The sequence below is a fragment of the Sesamum indicum genome, linkage group LG6 (assembly GCF_026168435.1).
Source record: "Sesamum indicum cultivar Baizhima isolate 11 linkage group LG6, ASM2616843v1, whole genome shotgun sequence".
Taxonomy (NCBI): Eukaryota; Viridiplantae; Streptophyta; class Magnoliopsida; order Lamiales; family Pedaliaceae; genus Sesamum; species Sesamum indicum.
Genome location: NC_142662.1, coordinates 23,121,487 through 23,137,630, shown reverse-complemented (window position 1 = coordinate 23,137,630; position 16,144 = coordinate 23,121,487). Strand labels below are relative to the sequence as shown.

The following is a 16,144-nucleotide window of genomic DNA, read 5'->3' as shown; positions in this document are numbered from 1 at the left end:
GCCACAAGAATAAAAAGGAAGATTAGTTGTGAATGAAACAGTCGTTAGTAATTGCATATAATAAATAATTTTGTTTTATCATAATTGTATTCAAAATCATGCTAGAGTGACAGCTGTGCATTACTATAAGAATACACTGTAACCAACTCTTTTAAATATTATCATAATTATAAATATATTTTTTATTATTTAAAAAATTATAATATTTATAAAATTAATGATCATCTAATATATATTTTTAATATGACATTATAAACAGTAAAAAAATGTATTTTTTAAATAACTATTAATATAAAAATTGTTAAATAAATAATTATAATTATAATAAATTCGATTAGAGTTTATAATAATATACCCAAATTATTATTATTGTTATAATTACAAGAATAGTTGGGGCAGGCTTCCCTGTTGGTCTCATGGGAGACAAGAGAACAGCGGAAGAAATGGAGAGCGAAGTGACGTACGAAGGAAGGTTCAGTGAGGACGAGCCTTCGGATATTCAGACCAAGATTTCCTCCCTTTCTTCGGGTATAAAATAACTTCACCATTTTTATAACAACTCCTCTTTTTTTTTTTTGATCTCTTCAGTCAAAATTCTACTCTTCTCTCTGGTTTCGATGTTATTCGTGGTCTCAACGATGTGGTTGCACTGAAAACTCCACACCTTTTTCTTGTAATTCTTGGAATCAAGGGGTTCATGAAAATCACGACAAGGGCTCTGCGGAGACAAAGAACCAGGACAAAAACAATGGTTTGTTCCAACTTTTTCTTGTTCTTTGCTCATATAAAAATCTAAACCTTTTGGGTTCGATGTCCAACACTTTGTTTTAAATTTTATGGGGTTGTTTTGTTGTAAAGTTTTGGTTTTTGTGTAATGGGATGGTCCCTTGTCTGTGTGTGTGAAATTTATTTGTGGGGTAGTATGATTTGTTACGTGGCAGTGCTTGTATTTCTTGAAATAGATTTGGACATGTCTTGTTAGTTTGTATGGAAGTGATTCTTGTTATGCTCATGATCTTTCTGGGCATTCTTGTTCTGCTTGATTTAAGGAGATCAGAGTCTAACATAGTTGTTAAATGCTTAAGGAGGGAAGCTTATGCCGGCCACTTTGTTATAAGATGAATGTATCTGATGATGTTATAAAGAGAAATCCAGCCTTCTGAAGTTATACAATGAACGCTTGGAAAAGGATGCCGATTTACATGGAAATGATAGCACTTTAAGTGTAATGGCTTCTTATCCCTGAGGAGAAGGGGTTGGGGGGAGGCGAATTTAATGAATTTCAGGTAGAACTTACGAAGAATTATTCTTACATACTGGAGGGATCCACTTGGAAGATCCTGACATTTGTAGCACACTGGTAACTGCAGAACAAATTGAGCTAACAATGCTCTTCTTTATGTGGGGAAGTTCTATTCATGGGCGTTAGAGAGGGGTTTATGATTCGGTCTTGGATGGGAAATTTGATTGGAAATGTCAATTTGTAGCTTTCAATGAAAGCATGTCAAGATGTTCAATGAAGTAAATTTGCAAGCAAAAGATCTTGCCTCATAGTCATTCTTTTATCAGATTTTGTATGTTTATGCCACAAAATGAGAAAATACCTCTGTTAAGTGGAGCAAGTTCCGTTAGGCATTCATTATGGTTGCTGCAACTGCTCGTTTGTTGGTTGTTCTTGCTTCAAAGCTTAAAGAGAATATTCCTATGTGACATGTACTTAAGAGTATCACGGAAGGTATTTAGCTAGTGAGGCAAAAGGTTAAGATGTCAAATGGAATATGAGCTGACTCGAATCAGTGAGGAGCAATGACCTTTCCTGGAAAGTATTGATTGAGTAAAGAGGTTTTGATACTAAATATAAATTCTTTATTGTAAATTACTGCCAGTTCAATATTAATATTTTGGTTATTGCTATTCCCTTCAAACGCCTGGATAGATTTTTTTTTAAACTTTGATAGCAATGGAAGTATGAAACTATTAAAACCTAATTTCAAATCAAAAGAGGGACCAGGAAAGACAACCAAGGGATCCCACTCAACAAAATTCTTAGTTCCCCGCATACATAGAACTGTCTTGTTGCTGAAGTCATGAACGTCCCATTGCTGAAGACAGCTGACAGGTTTTGTAAAGGGAAAGGAGTTCTGCAATTGGAGGATAAGCAAACAGTTTTTGGCCTATGTTTTTCCTATGTTATTGGTGTATTCATTCTTAAACTCTTAAAATAAATAACATGTTATGCTCTGATTAATGGTCATCTAATTAATGGTGTGCTAAACAGATGGCAATTTCAGAAAAAGAAGTTTCAACAAGGGCCTAATTCCATATGCACGTCGAAGGAGAAAATCTAAGCAAGGATCTGATTCAAGTGATTGGGAAGTTGCTTCAGCGAGCTTCCATTCTCGTACAGAATCGAGGAGACTCATGCGAGTGAGCAGTGTCCTACGTGAGCCATTACGTGATAACTTATTCGACCATTGTTTTCGGTGAGGTTTTCTAATTTGTACCTGGTAGCTTTGACCATATTGATAATGTGAAATACATCTGGCAATTCTGTAGCAACATATGGAGGGAATCTACAGCAGAGAAAAGGAAGGCATGCACATATTTGAATTGTTGGTGGTTTTATATGTACACAAAGGAACATTGTAGACAAAGAGTGTTGACCTGGATTAAGAAGGAGAAAATATTCTCAAAAAGATATGTCTTTGTCCCCATTGTTTTATGGTATGAACAATCTTTTGAGAATTTTGTCATGTAATCAACAGATCATCTATACCGATAGATTTGACTAATCGAAATGCCTTTTATTAGGTCCCATTGGTTTCTCTTGATCTTTTGTCACTTGGGTGAAAGCCTAGAGTCAAATTCTAGAACTCCCTGCATGCTTCTGCTGGACTCACTACATACATTGGGTCCTTTGCGACTTGAACCTCTATTACGGAGGTGTGTAAAGTAATGGATGGCACTTCAATATATGCCTCAATCCCGGTTTAACTTCATTATTGACAACTTCAGTTGTTTCTATTTATTGCAGATTTGTCTTGGACATATATGAAACCGAGGATAGACCCGAGTGCAAAGATATGGTTCAAAACATTCCTCTCTTAGTCCCACAGGTAGCATCGCTGATCTTCTTTCTGTTTGTTTTGTATCTTAGTTGAATCATGCATTTTGATCAGTTGATGAATAACTTACAGGTACCCCAACAGAGAAATGGCGAGGAATGTGGTATTTTTGTTCTATATTACACCAATCTATTCTTGGAGAATGCTCCTGAAAATTTTAGCGTTTCCGAGGGCTACCCTTACTTTGTGAGTAAAATTGTTCCTCAGTTTTTGTCCATTATCCTTGAAGGTAGCCGTGGGATCTGTTGTAATCAGGTGGCTTTTGTTCTGAATCCTGCATTGTAGATGAAACCGGACTGGTTCACCTATGAAGAATTAGAGGGATTCTATAAAAGACTGGAGTCTCTTGGGACTGAGTCAAGTGATTCTGAGGAATGACTTCCCAAATTACTATACCACTCGTAGGCTACTTCATTGTGGTTGCTGTTATGTATTCTTCGAACTGGATTTCAATTCTTGAGTGGAATTTGAACCATTGGGAGGCAAAGCCTCATTCACAGAAGAGCAGCCAGGTTCAACCCTGGGGAAACTTTTGCATTCAGATGTTGTATAGTTCACATGAGTTCGTAATAGAAAACAAGTTTCATTTTTCCTCATGCTATGTGACAGATACTTTTCTGGAAATGATATAGATGTTTTTAAGCACAAGTGATGGGGATTCTATCCACTGGCTTTAGTTTCTTTCTTTGCTGTACCACTTTATTTTTCTGTCACTCTACAAATGAAATGGATCTGTAGTCCAAAAGTCAGAAGAACATCATACTGGCAAGGTACCCTTTTTTGCCTTTACTCTTATACTTTATTCATTTTCTTTGCCAGCAAAACATAACACCTTGAGGCCCATGCCACCTCTGAAGAGTTGGCAAGACAAGAAGTCTGTGTCTGATCTCCTTCTGTTGGTCACTTTAGATATTCCATCATATGTTGTCCATGGCATACCAGCTTTTGCAAATTTCCTATTGTCTGGGCGTTGAGAGTGTAATACTTTATATATGGTATTAATTTATCTAATGTCTTTTGTGATTGCCAACTCTTTTATTTGGAGAATGTGAAAGGAATGAGAAAGTGATGAGATTATAACTTCAAGTGCCAACTTTGTTCTTGAATGAATTAGGAATTTCATGATAACCAGGGTGTATTTTCTGTATCCTTCCCCAGGATACAATCATCCCAGCAATAGCTTGAACCATTCCAGAACTGGCGTTCTTACTGCTATACTCTATGATTTAGCTCAAGATATCGCAAGGATAACATTCGAAGTCAAAGAAACAAATGATTTTCCACTATTAAATACACACAATCATGAATTACAAGTATCCCATTCAAACGTGGGCCGTGAAAAAGCCTCATAGTCAAGGGATCCATTGATTACACTGTCAACATTCTGCATGCCTTGCAACAGAGCAGGCTGAAAACCATCTTGATCAGAAGGCAAAAGTTTATACATTACCAGTAACCCGAGAGTGAATATGGCTTGAAGTTTTGTTGAGTCCCCATGTACTGAAAAGAACAATAGCATTGAAAGAAGGAACAAGTCAACACAAAACCTCATGATACCGAGTACAGTATCCATCAACCTTCCATCATTGCCAGCAGGAAAACCTCGAACTCTATACACAAATAGGAAGTTGTATTTATCAACAACATATCTGTAGCCAAAATAAATTGTACCAACTGGAACCACAAGAGGAGAGAATGAAGAATAAATCAGGGTCAGGGCAAATATTGTGAGATTGAATGCATAGTATTGCGCGAAATCAAACGTCTGTTTGGGCACTGGAGATGTTCGACTGCTGATTGGAGGATACTCAGACAGATCTTGCCCAGGAAAATCTATTGCTGTTGGGGAGGACCCGTTTAAGAACTCATTATTGCCAACCATAACCTCAGATACCCTTTCAGATATCAGGGGTCTCTGCAGGCTATCTGTGTCTTGATGCTGTAAAGGATAATCTTCACTTCTTTCTGGTACCAGCTGGAGCATATCATTTTTTTGAAACTTCCTAAGCTTGTTCTTAATCCACGGTATTGGAGCCAATAGGTCATAAGATATTCCCAGAAAAGTGCTTGTAATGAGAAATGCAAGAGAGGACAGGCATGATCTTGATAAGAATGAAGCACTCAGATATTGCTCAATCCGTTTGCAATCTTCACCATCCAAATAGCACCTGCTCATCTTTAAAATTGCACCTTCTAATGATGATTCAACCAGAGCCCTCAAGAGAATGAGATTAACCAGAAAAAAGCAAACCATCTTTAACAATGCAGCTCGTTGCTCCCTGGACACTGTAAGATGCCGTTCAAACTTTGAAAGGTATGAAAGAACTGATGGTATCACTATATACATGCTCACAAAAATAATAACATTAGGCAGAAACTGAAATATTATGGTAGCAATCCAGCTTGAGCTTTGCAACCAAGTCAACCACATCTGAGCATTATCTATTGCTTCTGCATTAACAATCCTAGCTGCACTTTTGATGGCACTAATCACAGCAAGAGGAGAACTGAAGAACAAAAGCATCAACAGCAGGCAACTGTTGACAAGAACTCTCCGTAATTTCAAAGAAACCTTTGAGGATCCCAAATGATTCCAGTATATGTCACTGGCCAATGGAGCTCTCTCCACTTTCCATTGGTTTCTTTGAAGCTGCAACTCCATCAATGAAAAGAACCTCCCAATCCGTCTCCTCTTCTCGTTGCGAAAATCCTGAACCGCCTTATTTGCAGTGTAAACATCCTTAAACACCACAAAAGCAACTCCAGCACCTCTTGCTCGTCCCTCTTTGTACGCTGCCATCTCCATCTCCAGATCAGCTCTCAACTCTTGCAATTTCCTCAGTCTCTCCTCATCTGAAAAACCCAGTTCATGAGCTGCCCTGTACCACAGATCCTTCACTCTCCTCCAAAGAATCCGCCACCTATCTCTAAACCCCCTCTCTTCCCCAGTATAACCATCAACATCCTCACCCTCATCTGCCAACCCCCTCAATTCAATTTTTGCCACCAGCTTGGAAATGTTCTCCCTTACCTTTACCAACTCTGTAGCTAGATCATCTAATGCACACAAGTCCATCGGCACAACCACATTGTATATCTTGCCTGGATACTTATGCTGAAAATACTCAACCAATGGAGTCTTATCGAACCCTAAAGTTTTCGGAACCCCATGAACCATGATCGTGAAGATTGCACTCGAGTTTGCACTTGGGTCACTCGGATTCCCATTCCCATCTCTAAACCTGGTTATTCTTAACCTTCTTTCAATCTCATTTATGCCATAATGCACCAGAAAAACAACCACAACAACAAAAACGAAGTGCACCCAGAGCAAAGGCGAACCTTTAACAATGTGATTTATCGTCGTCTTTGAAAATTCATCCGAAATCGGCGCACTGCCCGCAAAAATATTAACAGGAAGCATAACAACAACAGCCAAGCCGGCAAGGAAGAGAAGAATAGCGGAGCTGCCGCCTTCGATGAGGAGAAATTGCGCGGCGTCAGCACCGCAATGATGCGAAATCTCGCGGCTTGTCGCATGCCAAACAGCGAGAAGCTTGGATACGATGGCGGTGGGCCCCGGCACGCGTCGGTGATCGCTGCGGAGCTTCGCGAAGACAAAGATTAACAGGCAGGTCAAAGCCCCAATAGCGGAGATATTGAGAAGATACTGGATGTTGCCATACCACGCATCCTCGAAGGGTCCATCTGCGTCTCCGGCAGGCGGCGGGGAAAGTGTGGCGTTAGCGATGGACGGTGGTGACAAGGGGGGGTCCATGGGGCCAACAAGAAAAGGGAAATTAGGGTATTTAAATCGGAGTTTCATAACTTAGGGTTTGGATTGGGGAATTGGGTCACCTCAATTCACCAAAGATGGAACTTCGATTCAGTATGCATCTCGGGGGGTTAGGGTTCTTAGAGAGGATGCATTGAGATTATCGTTGATAGAGTATGTTTGGGACTCGGACGTGCATAGTTATTTGTTCCTGGAGGCTTTCAAAATGATTTGAAATCATATATGTATTCTTCTTTTTCTACCCTATCAACTATTATACAAGTAAAAATCAGGTTGTAAGTAGGATCGAATTAAATACATTATTATTCAATTTTATTTAAATTATTATTGAGTTTTAAAGTTTAATTTAATTTAAATATATTTAAATAAATTTTATTATTTTTACTTAAAATTTATTTATTAATTTTTAAAAATTTTATGTCTTTCTCTCTGTCAGCCGTCGGAGAAAAAGACTGTGCAACCGACGACCATGGTACTCAACGACGGAGGCGACCTTGTTTGGTGGGCACCCAAATCTAGGTGCCTCCCCTACCAAAAAGGGGTGCGGTCCCTTCATGTCACCCCTTTTGCGTGTGCAGTCTGGACGGCCGGCCGTCGTCCCGTATTTTAATCGTTGTCCCTAATATATATAGATATATAATAGGAACGACTTTGTCATCATCCCTTTTGCTTGCGCAGAGCAACTACGAGGTCAACCGAACTTTTGGGCAACCTCACCGTCGTTTAGTGCCTTGGTGGCGACCGGTGTCGTCTTGATGGTCGCCGCCCCTAACTATATATATATAGATATATAACTATACTTACATATAAATGTATAAATATACATATATATATATAAATATATATTTAATATAAAATATATTTTAAAAGTAACTTTTAATTTGAACCATTCATTTTAAACTATTGATGATCAATGGCTATCATAACAAGGGTCTAACGATCAACTTCTTAAAAATGTTAATGTCGTTAACTCTAACTAACAGAAGGGGAGTAAAATATCACAGTTCAACTAAAATATCATTCACAACTTTCACCTAATCTTAAAAATTGATAACGTAGGACTTTTGTAAATTTGTTAGAACATGAGATCAATGAGAATGGATTTGGGCTTTCGATTGCAGTGGAGTTCAAATGAGAGAGATAGAATGGCAATTTTGTAGAAAATGAGGCAAGAATGAAAGTGCCAAATGTAGAAAAACATGTTGAAAGAAGAGTTACCTATTATATTTACTCATAGGCCATGTTTATTGGTGATAATTTGATCAAATTAAGAAATATTATGTTAAAATGCATAAAACTCCTATATTTTAAAAAGTTCGCTAAAAATCCCTTAGTGTTTTAAAAATAGGAGAAAAACTTCTCTTTATTTTTTTAAACGTAGTTCAATTGCCCCTCTCTATTAAATTTAACTAACGACGTTAACTTTTTTATATAATGACCGTTATACCCCTATTTAATATATATTATTTCTTATTTTAATGGTCGTAGCATCTTTTTTTATTAAAATATTGACTGTTAGATCTAATCGATTAATTTCAACCGTTAGATTTTAAAAAAAATAAAAATTTTGAATTTGATAAATTATTTAACTTGTATTAATATAAATTATTTAAAGTTATAAAAAATATATTATTTTATATAAAAAATAAAAAGAAAACCTAACTACCCCATCCCTCGCTGCCTACCCCCTCCTCAATCACCGCCTCCCACCTCCCCTTTGCGCCAACCTTGCCCCGTGCCACCCCCATCCTAGCCGAACCCTCAAATTGAGGGACGGTGACACCCCCCCTAGATGGGGGTGATGGAGCAGGGGGCAGCCCCCCAAATCTGGGTGACAGATAAAGAAAGAGGGCGACGACGGCATCGCCCCTTGAGAGTGAGAAAATGCTAGGAAGTTGCCCCCTCAAGATAATGCCCTGAGGTCATATCCCTAATGTGCGAAGGAAGCATCGTCTCCCCCAAGTTGGATAAGCCAGAATTTTCAACTTAATATACTATCAACTTGACGAGGAAAATGAAGGAGTTGTTACTGATGTATAATTGATATGAATTTTTTAGATTTGAAGACTGTTATGAAATATAATTTGTATAGATTGCTATGAATAATTTGATTTGTACTTGAGATTTTGTGTAATTTTTTATATTTGAATATTTGAATCAGACAATGAAATAATATTATTTGTAATTAATATGTTGATTATATATATATATATTTGTAGAATAATTATTTTTTTTAAAAAAAAAGAATTAGGTCTACTAAATCAGACGTGTCCAAACAGATTTTGTAGGTGCATAAAACAACCATCGAGAGAGTCCCAGGTCCTTCCCAAAGTTGGTTGGCCAACTCTCAAGTCCACCTCAACTCTACTCGTTACCACTCCTGATCTTACCCATCTAAACGATTATGACGAATGATCCCAAACAAGTTCTAAAACAAAAATATCATACACATCAATAATATAAGTGATTAATTTTCTAGGCTTATGATATGTTATTCTTATGATATCTTATATTAGACTTTTTATAGCTTTGTATAATTAATATGATAACAATAAAATAATCCATACTTTTAGAAAAGCTATTTGCTGTGTTTTAATATGATTTTATTAAAATGCTCCATTTAATCTACATAAATAAACTATCTATATTCCATCATTTTATAGTGGAAATTACCAACTAAATACTTAATTTAATAATTATCACTTAACATTATTTATTTTTGTGATTGTTTTAAATCTTTTAAATTTTGATTCTTGCCTTTTGTATCTCTTTCGTCATTATGGCTACTAATATTTACAGTTAAAAACTTAATTTAAGGGAATTATGCGGTTTTTTCTTGAAATTTGGTGTAATTAAACGTAAATTTCATGTGATTTAAAAAATTATAAATAATATTCATAATATTTGATTGTTTAACAAATAGACCATTTCGTTAGTCAAATTTTACGGAATTTGACGATATTAATACAAAAATATAAGAAAATTTCATATTTACTTATGATTGATTTATTATTGACTTATTATAAATTAAATAAAACTTTTCTAACCAAACTACCATTATATATCTTTTCACACTAATAATTTGATATCTTCACAGGCTAATCCTTGAAGAAAAAATAAATTAAATTTTATGGTACCAATGTTGAAAACCCAAAATTTATTATTTAGATTATTTTTTCCCTGAAAGAAAAATTTAATAAAAATAATAAATTTAATATTTTTAACAATTTTATAATTATATTTTTTTTCTCAATTCACTTCACTATATTTCTTTTTTTAATAAACTAACAATTATAGTTTATTTTTTCTTTCTCATTTGAACGCTTGTTTCTTCTCACAAATATCTTTCTTCCTCATAAACATTGCGACAAATTTCTTTTTTTTTTTATTTTATATTATAAATTTTTTTTATATGCTCACAGGAACTTCACAATGTGATCATTAGTACTAAAAAATATAATTCTGAATTAAGAAAATATACACTTAAAATATAATTCTGAATACGATAATACGTTTAGTGTTGCACAAAACTGATCATTAGCGAAAGGCTTCTCATGCTCTAGACTTTGTTGCTGCAAATCACTCTGCAGCAGTAATAAATCTACTTTAATTTGAACAGTTTGACATAATTCTGCTCTAAGATTTGGCGTTAAAGACGAGAAGAAAGAAGAACGAGAATGAAGATTGAATTCTTCCCGAAAACTTACCAAAGGAAAAGGACGGCTCGTAAACGACGTACTGAGTTTTGTACCCAAGTTCCTGCCTCTTCTTCAGGCAAAAATCAGAAGATTTTCGTTCTTTATACTATAATTTGTCTCCTTCTCTCTTTTCTGCAACTGGGTTTTCTTTAAATTTTGAAACTTTTCTGTTGGAGGTGAGGTGGGTTGGGGTGGGGGGGCTTCATTCAAATTTTGTTTTAAAATTCTTCTTGTGTGTTACTGTTGCTGGATACCAGGTGGTGATGGAAATTTAAAGGGTTTTGCAGGGTCCAAGAGTCACGATCAAGACAATGGTTTGTCCTTATTTATATACTTCTGTTTTTGTTTTTATATTAAAGAAGTCAATGTCTTTCTTCTTCTTCTTCATTTTTTTTGTAATAATATTGAATTGACCTTGTCTCTCCATGTTTGTGTTCTTCTATAATTTTTCCTATTTCAGCTCTGTGCTGCTATATATTCTCGAAAATCGTTTATGTGTAGTTGTGGGAACTCAATCCATTTGATCAAACTTTGTAATGTTGTTTCATCTGTTATCATGCCAATGCAAAACATGGATTTTGTGCTCGTAGTGTTCTTTTTCAGGATTGTAAGTGGACTTGTCGTTAGTCGAATTTCTGAAGTGTTCTTGGTAGGACTTGCAGTTGAGAAAAAATTCAGTTGTGCAATGATCATGTGTTTCAACTCTGCGCATGCTTTAGAGCAAAATAGAGTTTCTTGGAACAACCAGTTGGAGTACTTTTCCCTTTATTATATCTCATGTTTAGCAAAGTAATGTTTGAATATAGGAATACTGAAGGGGCCAACTTTCTTCCGGTTGAAACAAGTCTGTCATGTCCGTCCACAAAAGAAAGGAACTGTTCTTTGAATTTGAATCGTATTTATTTTATTCTTTCAAGAGAATATGATGGGGCCTTTCCGAGTTGTTATTAGGTCATTTCTCTTTTGTTATGGCTCGTCTGTTCTGTATGTGATATTATCTCTTATACAGCCTAGGAAGGCTGGATGCTTGAATGATAATTTATGGATTCTATTGAATGAGAAACTCACAAAAGTACCTGATCTAAGATTTCAAAATGTCAATAATAGGACTTTGGTCCGACAGTTTTCTTGATTCTTTTCATCATTTTGATGTGGGTTTCTTCACTTTAAGACAACATTTCAGCTGACTAGTATGTTGCCGTTGGTATATGCAAGCACACTGGTCAGCAAGGAATGGGGGAGACATTTCGTTTTCGGCTCATTTCCACAAGTTCTTATGTAGATGATGGACCAGTGGTTTCAAAGGGGAGTCAAGTTGGAAAAGAAGTTGAATTTCTTGCGAATAGATTTTTCGTTCAATATCTAAAAGGACAAACATCGTCGGCAAATGAAAAAGAGCCCTCAAAGGAAACTGGTATACCACAGCTTAAAGTTGTAGTGACAAACTAAAGACCATCATATGGTATTAAGAATTTTCAGATTTGGGAGATAGACATGCAGTAAAAGAATGTCCATATGATGGTAAGGGTTACCAGGACATTAAGACCCCCGTATCCGTACAACAAGCTTTCTTGCAATTATCGGTCCTTTCTGCTGGACATAATGACATTAATTTCTCATGGCAACACATGTTAAAATAGTAGACCTTGGTTTAAGGGCAGATGTTTTGTGTGTTCGGTATTTTCGCTTTGCCTCATCTTTTCTGTGGGGAAGAGAAGGAATTGCTAATGTTGATCTATTTCATCCTAAGCTTTTCCCTTTCTGGAAAAATGCAAAGTTATTTCTCTATCTACACTGTTTTTATTTGTAATCTCCAAACTGTGGCTGCTCCAGTTGTTATAATTGAACAGGATATTAATCGGATTCAGATACTGTTAAATCTGACAACATCTAGTTTTAAAATGCTATATACTGCTGCATTTCAAATCAGAATGCTCAAGCATTGCCTAATATAAGCTTTTTTCTCGATTACTGAAGTAGATGGAATTTGACTCCCCCAAGAAAAATGGCTTGAGTCTTTGAGTTTGGATGCTAGGTGTTCAGTATGTTTATTAATAGTATCCTGACTAATGACCTGTTTTCTATTTAAAGATGCTGGAACCTGAACCAGATTGTGGAACAAAGACCAATTTGGTCTCTTAGGCACTAGGAAATTTACCGGTTATATGATACCTTATCATGAAAACTAGTCAGTGGACACTTGACAATCATTGTGCTTTGTCTTGTACTGTTTCGAAGTTATACCAACATGCCCCTACTGTGGTTACATTTTATTTAATGGTTATAACTTTTAAGAGTTTAGGATATTTTGCTCTTTTGGAAGTTGCTGAAACTGATTGCTATTTGTTTTTTATGGATGCCATTAATGTGTTTATTATTGTGGATCTTTGACATTTATCCATCTCCAAGATAATGACGATGACAGAGTCTTAGTTGTGATGTCAGGTGGATACAAAATACAGAAGCATCATCTAACTCTTATGTTGAATCCACGTGTATATGAGAAGATCCTGCTAGCTAAAGAAAGAAAACTCTTCGATACAAGTTCCACATTTTCGTGTTTTCCTCGTGGTCCAAGGTCGAAAGCAAAAGCCCGCAACCAAATGACGTCTCGTCATATGGCTGGTATTGCAGTACTTTGACATGCCTTAGATTACCCATCTACACGACGATGGAGTGATTAATTTTGGTCATTGTTCTTTGTTTAGCAAATATGGTTACCCTCACATTTTATAGTACATTGTCGAGAGATTCTAAACTTGGGCCTTTCTAGATTTAATGTTATATGTCGTATTGGTGGTATATATATGCCCCTGTGTTCAAATATTTCGGATTGGTGGCTTCTGAGCATGACTAAAACTGTAAATATTAGTATCAAGGTAATTCCTGATTTGACGGTTAACTTAGACTTGTACATTGTACAATATCTGGTCAGCTGAGGTGGTAACATTAATTCCAGAATTTTCTGCTGCTTTATTTACGAGCTATATAGTCGTGCACAACTGAAGCGAATAAAGTCTATCCATAAAAGGAATGATCCTGTTTTATTTCTGAGATAAACTGATATAAGATAAGTATTTTGTATAGGAAAATAACTGCCAAAGAGTCATTATTTTGAGTTGATTAAGAATGTGTGAGACATTTTTCTTTTTCCAAGTGATGCATGCACAGAGCCATGGACTTGGTTGAATCATTTTGCATCAGCTTAGCATATGTTGCATGAGTATTTCATGCTTCAACCATACCTTGTAAAAGTTTCATGGATTACATTGTTTGAAGTTTTGTGCAAATAGAGACAAGTAGCAGTTTGATTAGGCACTTTGTTCCATTTCCTTTCTTAAGAAACCTTTGTGATTGCTCGACAGACAAATACATAAGATTGAGTTGTAACAGTGATTATTTTGGTAAATCTATTGTCATCTTTTCATAATACGCTTATTTGACCTACTGAAATATTGAAACTGAAGGGTTTTCCCTGGGAGTCTCCAAGGAATGTCAATGTCCTACAAGCTCAACAACGTGCCGACCTGCACGTCGGAGGGGCCGCAAGAGAAAAACTAAGCCAAAAAATGAGCTGAGTGATTCTGAAGTCACTGTTCCCCTACGTATTCATTTTCGTGGGCAAGCAAGGAGAGGCCAATACGGCAGTAATACAACAACCGACGAACGAGGAAAGTTAGACTCTGCAACATTTCTTCACTACTTCATGTAGGTGCTATGTTTAACCTCATATCAAAAGTTGAACAATACTGCTTTCTGCAACAAGAATTAAATTTTGACTTTGTGTAGGCATATTTGGAGTGCTTTTCCAGAAGAGAAGGTGAAATCAGTTGCATACTTCGACCCTTTATGGTTTGACTTATATGCAAATGAAAACAATAGAGTGATGGTTCTGAATTGGATCAAAGAGAAGAACATATTTTCAAAGAAATACGTTCTGGTTCCTATAGTTATGTGGTATGAGTTTCTTTGTAAGTTGTAATCATGCAATGAGAAAACCTTTATTGTTTGAGGTGGAGTTTGTATACTAAGATTTCATTTTGGTAGGTCTCATTGGAGCCTCTTGATCTTTTGTCACTTGGGAGAAAGTCGACATTCGAGAACTGCTACTCCTTGCATGCTGTTGCTTGATTCATTACATGCAATAGGTCCCACACGGCTTGAACCCTTGATAAGAAGGTCCCGGTAGTCTTAGTTGATCAATCTTGTATTGCTTCCTAATCCGTATTCATCCATTTATAGTAAACTTTTTTTAAAAACAAAATCGGTGTTATTTGCACTGCAGGCTTCTCTTTGACATATTTGTATCGGAGGAGAAGCTGGAGAGTAAAGAACAGCTTAAAAAAATACCTCTCTTGATTCCAAAGGTTGTAGTTCTTATCCATTTTTCACACATATATTTATAACATAGACTAAGCATCTACAGGTGTCATTTTGAATGCTGTTTTCAGGTTCCGCAGCAGAGAAAAGGTGAGGAATGCGGATTTTATGTTCTGTACTACATAAACCTATTCTTGGAAAGTGCTCCTCAAAATTTCGACATTTCTGAGGGCTACCCGTACTTTGTGAGTTCTAATTTTCTTGCATTATTACGAAATGCTTTCCCATTACTCATAAAGGGCTATTGCTATGTTTTTCGGTAATGTATGCACCCGCTTCAGTTTCCACTGTATTTGCAGATGAAAAAGGACTGGTTCACCGCTGAAGGAGTAGAGTCCTTCTGCAAAAGGCTCGACTCTTTTCCTGTTGTTTCAAGTGATCATGACGATTCTGCTTCCGTGGATTCTAGCAATTCTGTTGAACTGATCGAGACTGTCGGCAGCTAGGTTCAACTCCCAGCACACTCCCTCTCTCTCTCTCTCTATGTATGACTTGTTTGAACATCGTAGTCTCAGTTCCTTTTGAGATAACAAGGAAAAAGAAGCTAATAGTAATTGTACTTATTTCGCGCTCACTGTATTCTTTTTGCAAACTTGGGTAAGTGCGGCTTGTTTTGGTTCAGTCGGGATGTCCTCCAAGCTAAATGTTTACGACTTGTTAAGGCCGGAACCACTTGGAAAGGCAGCAGTCAGTTTTCTTCTGCTTTTCCCATTCTTCATAACTGTAGATGAATGGAAAGAACCCTTCTTGCATGGGGTAACTAATTTGTACTTGTGAGCAAATGCATGAAAAGAACAACACACTTGAATAGGAGCACTTGCATGTTTTGTACAATTACTCAACACTAGATTTGTATAGTACAAGTGCCTTTCTTGAATCTTTTCAACTTACGTATTCTGAACTTTCTATTATATGAATCGAGTGTAAAAATATCAAATATTACTACATTAGTTGTGTGACTATTATTATATCGACATGAATGATTCACACTGTTTGATATCTTCATACTCGATAAATGTAAGAAAGACCCTGTATTCTTTCCAAGATTGTCATCTTAGTTACAGGGTCGTTATGAATCTTACTTATTATGAACTTTTTTTATATGAGTCCAGTGTGGAAATATCAAATAATACTACGTAGCCGCA

General features: G+C 36.2%; 3 protein-coding genes across 5 annotated transcripts; 2 read left to right on the top strand and 1 right to left on the bottom strand.

Moving 5' to 3' along the window:
- Positions 1-390: 390 nt before the first annotated feature.
- On the top strand, positions 391-3,773 carry LOC105163728 (putative ubiquitin-like-specific protease 2A). Of its 2 annotated transcripts, XM_011082173.3 has the most exons (8): positions 391-528; positions 692-751; positions 2,279-2,483; positions 2,557-2,724; positions 2,812-2,943; positions 3,035-3,116; positions 3,198-3,311; positions 3,411-3,773. In XM_011082173.3, the coding sequence occupies exons 1-8, from the start codon at positions 417-419 to the stop codon at positions 3,501-3,503; spliced, it is 966 nt and encodes a 321-aa protein (XP_011080475.1). In that variant the 5' UTR covers positions 391-416; the 3' UTR covers positions 3,504-3,773. The 2 variants fall into 2 exon arrangements, with proteins under 2 accessions (XP_011080475.1, XP_020550294.1); XM_020694635.2 differs by lacking the exon at positions 692-751.
- A 612-nt stretch (positions 3,774-4,385) lies between these two features.
- LOC105163729 (early-responsive to dehydration stress protein (ERD4)) lies at positions 4,386-7,173 on the bottom strand. Its single transcript, XM_011082174.3, has one exon. The coding sequence runs from the start codon at positions 6,949-6,951 to the stop codon at positions 4,426-4,428; it is 2,526 nt and encodes an 841-aa protein (XP_011080476.1). The 5' UTR covers positions 6,952-7,173; the 3' UTR covers positions 4,386-4,425.
- A 3,261-nt stretch (positions 7,174-10,434) lies between these two features.
- LOC105163731 (uncharacterized) lies at positions 10,435-15,916 on the top strand. Of its 2 annotated transcripts, none has more exons than XM_088880928.1 (9): positions 10,435-10,695; positions 10,877-10,933; positions 13,053-13,244; positions 14,087-14,327; positions 14,409-14,576; positions 14,667-14,798; positions 14,905-14,986; positions 15,071-15,184; positions 15,281-15,916. In XM_088880928.1, the coding sequence occupies exons 1-9, from the start codon at positions 10,599-10,601 to the stop codon at positions 15,443-15,445; spliced, it is 1,248 nt and encodes a 415-aa protein (XP_088737054.1). In that variant the 5' UTR covers positions 10,435-10,598; the 3' UTR covers positions 15,446-15,916. The 2 variants fall into 2 exon arrangements, with proteins under 2 accessions (XP_088737054.1, XP_088737055.1); XM_088880929.1 differs by having other exon boundaries at positions 10,436-10,695; positions 15,299-15,916.
- The last annotated feature ends 228 nt before the right edge of the window (positions 15,917-16,144 follow it).